This window comes from Perna viridis, chromosome 4 (assembly GCF_037379345.1).
Source record: "Perna viridis isolate PV_CMFRI_1.1 ecotype Kerala chromosome 4, ASM3737934v1, whole genome shotgun sequence".
In the NCBI taxonomy this organism is placed as follows: domain Eukaryota; kingdom Metazoa; phylum Mollusca; class Bivalvia; order Mytilida; family Mytilidae; genus Perna; species Perna viridis.
Genome location: NC_142448.1, coordinates 11,605,885 through 11,616,970, shown reverse-complemented (window position 1 = coordinate 11,616,970; position 11,086 = coordinate 11,605,885). Strand labels below are relative to the sequence as shown.

The following is an 11,086-nucleotide window of genomic DNA, read 5'->3' as shown; positions in this document are numbered from 1 at the left end:
CCTTCACCAGAAACCATATCTTACCTCGATCAAGACGGCATATTTTGGTTCGAAACTGTCGCCTGAAATCAACAGAACTTTCCACCCTAACACAATATAATAAAACAGGATGTGAATTATTTCTATTCTTAGTAAAATGTATAACAGAAATAATTGATTGAGTACGTGGGCTCATTTTGCTGTCATTATTTTTCCGCCAGAATAAATTTATTTTGATTTTTTTTTTATTTTTTGCATTAAAAATCATTTTCTGAAATCTCTAAGAGAGCAGATAGAAACATTTTTTATCCAATATTACATAACTTGTAATGTTACTAAGTGTCTCAGTCAGTTATGTTAGTTAACCTCATAACAAAGTATTGGCCAGTTTTATGTTTTTAATTTCCAAAAGTCTTTAAACTAGAAAAAAAAACAAGTTAGTTGTGCAATCTGTCCGAATGAAAACGGGATGTTAAACGCCCTAGTAAAACCTGGTTTAACCCATCCATCAATTTGAAATGCCTGTACCAAGTCAGGACCATGGCAGTGCATGGTTTCTAACCTTCCGGTTTTTAACCTGATATTGCCATTTGTTGTAGGGACTTCCTTTTGACTATTCCTTTTGACTACTGTTTAAAGTTTATCAGTTCGGTGATTTTGTTATTATTCTTCATAATGTTTACCCGCGTGTAAGTTTGTTAGAGAGCATTTTAAATGAAGATTATTATATAAATTAGACTCTATATTATATCTTCCGTACGTAAATATAACGTATCTTCCGTACACGTTATTCTATATCAGATCACTAAACCTTAATAGGTTCATTCAGAGTCAATTAGTTGAAATAAAATAGAAGACAGACGACAGAACTGTTCATGTAAACTATACAATCTTCAACTTGTATTGCATTTTCAGGGGTTAATATTACCATGACAAATGTTCCAGTTGTTTTTCTATCGTTTAGCATAAAACGTGAATTTTACTAACTGAATTCACTAATATTTAACTGCTTCGTTAACACAGCAAACGACCGAAAGTTAAGGTTTAGGTTGACATAGTTTGCAACCAGAAAAAAAACTTTAAACCAAAATCACTTAATATCACTTAATCATACTTCCCCTAGAAAACATATAGGAGTTTTCCAAAATTTATTCAAATGGGAAAAACAACATAGGAGGTCACAATAGCATCATGTGATAAAGAATGTGTGAAAATTTCATTGAATTCAATTCAGTGGTTTGAGAGGAGTTAGGACGGACGAACGAACGGGGGGATGGATGGACGGACAACTTGATCAGTATATACTTACCGCTTTTCATGTGAGGATATAATAACAGCCACGACTAGCTGTCTGTCAAGCTCTTGTTTACGGTATGTACAGTTAACTGACAGTTAAACAGAAAAGTAATAAGTAGCAAAATAAGTACCCAACAATGAAAATATCGTGCATATTTTGAAATAGATATGGTTGGCATGTTTCATCGATATACATACTAGGGTATGGTTTGCATGTTTATACATACTAGTTTCATTAACCAAAGAAATTGCATATCAGACAATGTTTATTTTTAAAACGTAATACATGAATGATATACACATTATACATAAATTATCTGTACATTAGGACATTCTGTTCGGACATTATATGTTAGGGTCTTGGTGGATATCCTAGCCGTAGCAATTCGTCCTTTTATTTGTTTGTCACGTTTGGTAAAATTTGATGTCTTTAAAAACGGTAATTTAGAAATCTTTCATATCACCCTTTTTCCATTATTAATTGCCAAACCGAACATATGCTACGTCATTCAAAACCAATATTTCTACACCTGACCATAAGTTAGGAACTATTTTTCATTTTTAATCAAATAGTTAATTCATCGCTTATCACGTCAAACAAACGTATAAATTCGATATTTTTTAAAAAGAATAATTTTAATCCGATAGAAATATTTGAAAACGAAGATATTAGTCTTTATCTTACGCCAATATCCAGAAAACATGAATGGAAAAAAGTTCCGATTTTTTTTTTATTCAAAATAAACATTAACATGTTAGCTATTCAAAAATAATTCAAGGAAAAAGCATTTTAAAATGTCAGAGCAGCTCAGAGAGCCGGTAATGTTTGTAAATTCTGCGTCCTGTAAAAAAGTTTTTCTTCACACTATGGGAAAAATGTTTGGGCCTTTGCTTATAGGAACATACTTACTTGTTGCGACTACTTTTTCTTCAAATGACATTTCACAGACATTTGAACAAGAACAACCCATAATTGTGTAATACATTTATTTAATGATAGGTATAATTTAACAGAGACAATTTCAAAAGGAGTTTAATGGGTTGAGTCTACTAGATTAGGTAAACACGTCACTAGATGTCGCCTTATGTTTGTATGCTTTGAAATCGGGAAAGAAAAATCAAAAGAACTAAGGTTCTAGCGGAAATCAAAATAATGTAATCCTGGAACAAAGACCAGTCATGGAAAACAGACACTCAAAACAATGAACATAAAATAAACAAAATAATACGCACAAAAGAAAATGATCAACTTGGACTCCACTACAAACTCGGAGCATGGACCAGGTGCACCGGTAGGATAAGCGTCATCTGCATTTCTAGATACAAACAACAAGCTGCTCAGAAAAAAATGTTCGGGGTAGACGAAAGAAGAAGAAAAATCCATGACACTTGAACAAATCGGTGCCCATGGTGCAGATTGATACACTGTAACGATCCACGAGTTCATGATGACAACCATAAAACTTCTGTAGTGATAACTTTAATCTTGTTACAACATAAACCTGTTCCAGAAGCCTAATTGTTAGAAGTCTAGCGCGCTACGAAGAGTCTGCATAGTTCTGGCATAACGTTTGAGTTGTGATATAAAAATTACATACGCAGATGCTGAAGGGATGTGGCCACAGATGAAAGGAAAGTTGATAATACGGAATGAAAATTCATTGCGTTTGTCGTATAGTTTGGTCAATAGTTTTACTTTTCTATCGATCTTCATGTATAGGTCAAGGTATGAGACTGACTTCACAGTCTGTAGTTTCCATTATCTCAAGTTCTTTGAAGATGCTATGTATAAAATCCCCGAAACTAAAAGCAATATTTACATCTTTAATTGTTATTTTGTTTATTGACATGTGCATCTTTATGTAATGTTTAAAATGTTAAATATTGGAATGAAAATGAGACCTTAGCTGAAACGTAGTAATGTCAAACGTATAACCAAGTGTATATTAAAATTCAGAATGAAAAATCGCGTATTGTTAGCTCGAGGCATTTGTTCAATACAATGGTGAAAAAAATTAAGATAATAACAATAATAGGTTTAAAGAGTTTTAAAGAGTTGCTACAAGATTGAAGTCATCACTACAGAAGTTTTATGGTCGTTATCATGAACTCGAGGATCGTTATGGTGTATCCATCACCACCATGAAAACTGATTTATTCAACGGGCCATAGTTTTCCTTCCCTCGTTTGTCTACCCCGGACTTGCCTTTTTATGAGCAACTCGGCGGGTGTTTCTAGAAAAGCAGAGGACGCTTTCCCTACCGGTGCACCTGGTCCATGCTTCCAGTTTTTAGTGGAGTCCGAGTTGCTCATTTACTTTTGTTACTTTGTATGTATGATTTTAGTTACTTTGTGTTCTTTGTTGTGTGTGTCTGTTTTCCATGTCTGGTCTTTGTCCCTGGATTGCGTTCTTTTGATTACCGCTATAACCTTGGTTCCCTTGATTACTCTTAAACAAATATGATAGTAAGACATATGACTTCATCTTGGCATTATTTAATTTGGTCCATTGTATATATTACTTGATGACATAATGATACCTACAATCGTCCTATTGAAACTATGAAAAATGATTGAGAACTATTAATATTTAAGTTACTTGAATATCGCAGATGATAGTCATGGCGTATCCAGACATATTCAAATTCTGATCACTATGTTTCTAGTTTAATAGCACTGATACTTTTGAGGAAAACATAATGCGAATCGCATTTGACATGCTAGAAGCAAGTAGGAACATCCACCAACATCCTCTGATACATGAAAATCTTACAAATTATCAGTACAATGAAATGATAAAAAAAAACTAAATTGAAACAGTGCTTTGCGTGTATACAACAAATGTTTGGTAATAACAAAACATATTACGAAAGCCATAAAATTGTTATGTTAAAACATTATTGTAAGCTGTTTTGCGAATATAATAACACGTTATGCTGGTCTCTAAAATATAGCCACAGTATAAAGACAAAAATATTTTTATCATTATTAGCATGTGTGCTTCTTATTACAAATATGACAATACCTAAATAGTATATCAATGAATTATGTAACAGCAGTGAATTACATTAGTTGCTTTCTCTATTAAAATATCACACACTAAACTTCCCTATTATTAAATCTGCATGGCGAGACTTCCAAAAATCTTATCGTTTAAAGGAAACGTCAATCGGTTTCCTCTGGCTTGAACAAGCTGAATATAGCCCTTTGAAAGGCGGTGAACACAGAAATTATTATGACAAGCAAATATAAAAAGAAAAACAAACGGTCTAAAACAAGAGCAACAATTCTCCATTCTCTTGTTATCCTGTCTTTAACTTCTTTCTCTTCTGCCTTGTCAGCCCATCGTTGTAAGTGTATTCTTATATCTTTTACGTCTGCTTCCCACGATGAAATGCAGTTTTGAGATACATTGTTCGGTATTTGAGGGCAGTGGTCGTCCTCCAGATTTGACATGCCAATTCCGTTTTGTATTGGCTTCCAACTGTCCTCTGTCTGCATTTCGAAATATCCCACTTTGTCATATTTGAATTTCTTTTCTTTGTTTAAAGCGTTGTTTGCTACACGTGGTCGGTTAGGACCACGCTCATTGTACGTTACCTGCCCTCGCATGCACAAAATACGTGCAAAACCGTTCACAAATAGCTAAAAATGAAGGAAATTTATAAAGTATAGTAGCATATTTGTTCCAAACCATGCACACAAAGTGATCAGTGAATAAGATTTTTGAAAATTACAATGACATGTTTTATCATCTATAAATTATTAGATGGACAGGGTTTGGTACGAACACGACAAATACAGGAGGAACTCTACTTTGCACTGGAGGACAACAAACATCAAGAAGGAGTTGCCATCATACTCAGCAAACAGGCTTCACGATCACTGATAGAATATGACCCTACTAACGGACAGGTATTAAGAGCAAGACGTAATAACAAACCAATCAAAACAACAATCATACAAGTATATTCACCAAGAAATGAGCTGAAGATGAAACCAAAACTGAGTTCTATGAAATAGTACACGCAGGGATAGAACAGGTTCCAAAACATGACATCACAACCATAATGGGAGATGTTAACGCCGAAGTAGGTGACAACAATAATTGATTTGAAAGAACAATTGGGATGATTTAGACTCGGTAGATTAACACTGGCATTAGGAAGAAGAAATATACAGCAAGGTTGGCGAGAAGGTCTTAGGATTCAAAAGGCAGATAAAAAAAGAGTGGATCGCTCCGTAAATTTGGGAGACTATTAACGAGAGAAAACAATTTAAGATAAAGATATGCAGTACACAGTCAGAGAAATTAAAAAAAAAAACAGACCGAAGGGAAAAATCAACAAGGAAATGAAGCTACCAGGAAAGATACGCAAAACGTCGTAGAAGGCATGGCAAAAGAACCTGAAAAGGCCGCTTCAGACCAGAGAATGGAAAGAAAAGTGATATCAATATTCAAGAAAGGAACAATTAGGGCACACTATTGACATCAGAGAAAGAACAAGAAACAAGTTATATAGAGCATTCCAAAGAGGTTCTCTTAACGGACCTGACCTTGAAGTAACACCTGATTGAACAGAGGCTAAGGCAGACTGACTTAGATATCAACAACAACGAAGGTAGAACTGTTCAATGTCTGACAAGGCTGCCGAAAAGATCTTTTAGAAGCAGATCCAACCTTAACTACTGATATATATTACTTCTACAAGTCCGGAAAATTTGGCAAAGTAACACCATCCCCAGAACCTTGACAGAAGGTAGCATCACCAAGCTACCAAAAAGGTGATATTTCTAACTGCAACAACTGGAGGCGTCACCTTATTCCCAATAACGAACAAAGTGTTCGGTAAAATATTGATCGATAGAATAAAGACTGCTATTGACACTCAACTGAGAAAATAACAAGCAGGATTTAGAAACGAAACGAACTGTTGCGATCAAATATTTGTACTTAGAAACATCATCGAGTAATGCACAGAATGGCAGAGACAACTGATAAAAAAATTCCTCGACTTTAAAAAAAGCTTTCCATTCCATACATATAAACAGTCTCTGGAAAATATTAATGAATTATGACATATAAGTAAAGATAGTCCAACTTATCCAAATGTTATAGACAGCATTTAGATGCTTTGTTGGAAACACAACGGACACCACTTTCCTTCTGTCCTCTCTCCTTTTCATAATAACAACTGACAGTTATGAGATCAAGCCTAAGTGAAGGAAACACCGGAATTAGATGGACCTAATTTACACATCTAGAAAATTTAGATTATGCAGATGATATTGCCTTACATTAACATTAGGAGAAAAACATGCAAGACAAAACAACAAAATTGCAGAAGAATGCAGCTTCAATAGGATTAAACATCAAGAAAAAGGGATGGCCCTAAACTGCAGAGTACCTCTTGGCATTGAAGTAAATGGAATCCATCTAGAATGACCCCCATAATTCACATACCTATAAAGCACTGTAACATCTGTCGGTGTTGCTGTCAAATATATCTAATCAAGAATAGGGAAGGCAAGAGGCGCATTTGTTAAAGACCAGAAAATCTGTAGATCTTCAGCTATCAGTAAGACAACCAAAATCAAGATATACAACAGCAGTGTCATCTCTGTTCTCCTATGTGGAGTAGAATGTTGACGAATTACAGGGCGAGACATCTTAACTTTCCATAAAAGATGTTTGAGAAAGATTATTTAGATATTAAGGCCCAGTAAGATCACCAACGAAGAGCTACAACAGTCAACATGAAAAAAAGACGAAGATGGATTGGCAATCTTTTAAGAAGACTTTTGATGACTTGGCTAGGGTAGCACTAAGATGGACACCAGATGATAAGAAAAAACAGGGACGTCCAAGAACAACATGGAGATGAACGTTCAAAGCAGATATTAAAGAGCTTGGAAAAGAAGGCACAAACAGAGAAGATTGGAGACTACTAATCTAATCTTTTCCCTACGTGCCATCGGGTATAACAAGGACTGGAAAAAAGAAAAGATAAATAGTAAATGGAAAAAGAATAAAATGTTGATATGGTTAAAGCCATTAAGTTTAAAAACTTTTTAGGGTAATGATCTTGAGTGAAAGCATACAAAAAAATGTCGAGAAGATCGACATGATTGACTAACATCTTTTAATATTAAAACAAAAATGATCAAAAACATTTGAAGAATAACTTTTATATATTGTATTCGGTCTATGAGGAGGTAGTCTCAACCACGTAATGCTCACTAAGTAGCCTGCTTTGCAGGTTATTTTCGAGTGATCATCATGGCCATTTAACTTATTTCAAATATACTGATAAAAATATAACAGTCATTCCTTATATTTTAATTTTGGTATAAAAATTAAGAGTAAATCAGCAAAATAGTTGATGATGTCACAATCACATTACAAAATTTGGTCTTTGAGATGATGGTCATTTTTTATCCAATCAGAAAGCATGTTATATCAAAATAAATTATTTAATAATAATTCCATTGTATCTCTTTTCTTTTGTTATGAAAAATGATCGGTATTGTTTCCTACACTATATGTTTTGTTCATAAACACATACCGCACGAAAGCAAACAAAGAATAGAACATAGAATGCATATCACCTTTCTGATGTTTCTGGTTATTGTTTCCAGATTATTTCTATGTAGTGTATAAATAAACTCCTCTTATTCTTTTTTACTTTCCTAGTGTGTTTGCTATTGTTTGATTGTGTTTATTTGTTTTGTCTCATTTAGTACCTTAGTGTACGATCATTTACTTCTGAATTTTATGTACTGTTTTTAATTTTAAGCAATTCTAAAATTATTCAAATGCGATTGTTAATTTGATGACAATGAGTCAAAGGATATAAACTTTACAAGGATCCAGAAGGTTGCAGGAAAAATAAACAAATAAGGGAATCTATGAACTTCTTTCTCATTACATTTAGCTGTATATCAATTTTATAAAGATCTCGCCAGATTTGATTTCTTTCCTTATAACACTGGGTTTATAATCGTTAATGTCACTAAAAATTATAACACTCATCTTTCATTTGTCCCGCTGTCTGACTTAAAAATAAGACATGATTGAAAGAGCGTTTTTTTTACTTCTTCGCAAAGGAATTATCGAAAAGAAAACAGTAATACATAAATACATGTAATGTATTGATAAACTCTGAAACAACTATTTCTTGTTTGAACTGTATTTCGCCATCCTCCATTTCTGACTAGAGGAACGCATTTTTCATTTATCATTTGTCTTCTACAAAGTTCCATTTGTAATCGATTTAATTTAAATATTTTAGCAGGTTGTCACATCATTTACAACGAGAATCTAGAAGTTGGTCTTGGTATCACTTCGGGATATGTTTTGGGAGAAGCGTCGTACAACAATGGTCATCTATTATCCCGAACCTGTCAAAGGTTTACTGGCTCCGACTTCATTATCGCCACCTATGATTCTCTGTAACTGAGACAGACAGCAGATATGGGAATCATTTCTCGTAATAAAATCGAAAAGAATTATAATTGATATACGTTGCGCTCAGAATTACTATTTGTCATTTCCTAAATAGTTTTTTTCACCCTGAAAAGAGAGGTGTATTATATTGCGTGAAGAAACGCTTACCGATTTAATACAAGCAGGAACTTCAGCCCTTGAACCACGGAAATACAAATTGACCACAATCACGGACAGAAATGTTGATAGTGTAATCAGTATCATATTTAGGCAGTAGTATGCACCTGTCATAAACAAAATACATTACTGTGAAAGGAAGTCATACATACATCTGGAAAAAAAACATCGAAGATATATATGCATACTGAAGCTACTAAACATGGTCTAAAATGACTGAAAAAGCATCCAAAATACGATCTTGCTTTTGAAACTAATGAAAATCTATATTTATTTTATTTTTTCTTGTCTGAAAGTGCCAAATCTTTGAAGATGAAATGAAAATCATGGACATTTACCATTACTAAAATTAATTTACCGTTGTATCATAGATTTAATTCAGAGAGTAGAACATTCTACTGAGCAAACTGAACAAATACATGATAAGTTTAACGAACAGATAATCTAACTGAAGCAAAATGATACCAGAAATTTGTTGATTTTTTTTTGGGAAATCTTTCTATCAATAGCACAAATATTTATACATTAAATAGAATTAAATCTGTTGTCTCTGAGGAAATTACTGATATGCCGCAACCTTCAGCCCGAAACAAAATATACACCATACAGTGAGACCAATTGATTCAAAAGATCATCAAATTAGACGCAGATTGATGGTGTAAAAGAACCGACAGTTTTTGGTCCCTTGATAATTGCTAAGTTAAATGAATACGACTTGCTTTGAAAAAAGCCTGATGAGACATTAGATTTTATATCACCTCTTTTTCCTATTTATATTTAGTTTCACTTTAGTCTCAATTGGTATACTATTTTTAACAATTGTAAAAATTACAGTTGGCTGCTTTAAGAATTGGATGGCACAAATTGAATTTTCACAGACTTTAATCAGTTGAGTGTCAGACAAATAAGAAAAAAGTTAAAACCTTTAAAACCATGGATTCATAAAGTAAACAAACAGGCTTCACATTATTAAGACTTTTCTACTGTTTATTTCACAGCCACGCAATCAATCAACTCAGCTAACTCAACAAAGGGATACAACAAAATTAGATTTTAACTGGTTTTCAACTTACAGGACAATGACACGATATTTATCTTTTCATACACTTGATACGCTGTATCAGCATTTTATTCATCCCCTTTCTGTTTGTGTTCTTGTTAACTGTAGAGGCGACTTATTTGGATTTATTGAAGTGGAAAGGACTAAACCATCAACATCATCACTATCAATATCCGCAAGACAAAAGCAGATGGCAATAGCTTGACCAAAACAGGATGTAGAATCGGAGCGAAAATTAAACACTTGATATGTTCAAAATTAGGGTTTATATATACTTACATATTTTGTGTATTAAATGGAATGTATAAGAGTGCAATTTAAAAGTTCATTAATTTCATTTTACACCCTATAGTTGTGTATTAAACCCGACATGCGGAATTTGACGCATTGTTTCCAGAAAATCAGACGAAGTTTTTCAGTGGACACCAAGTTCTTTTTTGTTTTACTGTTAGTATATATTTAATTCTGCCTGCTTCTAATCCTTTTTCATAATTTATTTGTTGACTTTGTTTATAAAAATAGTTTATAGTTATCTTTTCTATATTAACTAAGGACAGCTATAAAAAAACTTACCAATCAAGGGAATGGACGAGGCAGCAGGTGGTGTTGATTCAGCCAGTAACAATAACAAAACAAAGAAGGCGACAAAAATATTCATACCTAAAAGACATTGAATAATTTTATGAAATATTTAGAAAGATGGAATGAAATCATAATTATAGAAAAAGTTGTCTGGTTGTAACAAATTAATGAAAATAGACAGAAAAATGAACGAATATTAGAAATTGCCTGACTGTATTTTTCAAGCAGCTAATTGGTTATTCCAAAAAAAAAAAAAAAAAAAAATCAGTATCATATGTTTTATTGTAGTGTATGGTAGCTTCTTTTGATAAGAAAAATTTTAATTTTTTGAGTTATAAGCAGACATGCTTTGTATTACGTGGTAGTTTTTCATTTGTGTAATGTAGTTTGTAAATCTGTCTTATGTAATTGAGGGCTTTCAAATTCTATCTCCTTCGAATTACAGTTTACTAATTCTGTTAGGTTTGAAATTTGATGTTAGAAAAAAGGCGCTTTCAATAAGACATATAAATTACTAACTTTCTATTGGTTTGATAATATTGCTA

The 11,086-nt window shown here is 33.1% G+C and overlaps 1 protein-coding gene across 1 annotated transcript in view; it reads right to left on the bottom strand.

Annotated features, from left to right (window-relative positions):
* Positions 1-1,164: 1,164 nt before the first annotated feature.
* LOC148618857 (neuronal acetylcholine receptor subunit alpha-5-like) overlaps positions 1,165-11,086 on the bottom strand; it is a 34,644-nt gene continuing 24,722 nt past the window's right edge. The window contains exons 5-7 of the mRNA XM_088578157.1: positions 10,533-10,619; positions 8,891-9,006; positions 1,165-4,920 (exon numbers count right to left, since the gene is read on the bottom strand). Coding sequence (XP_088434283.1) covers positions 4,441-4,920; positions 8,891-9,006; positions 10,533-10,619 — 683 coding nt within the window. The 3' untranslated portion in view covers positions 1,165-4,440. The remainder of the gene's footprint in view (positions 4,921-8,890; positions 9,007-10,532; positions 10,620-11,086) is intronic.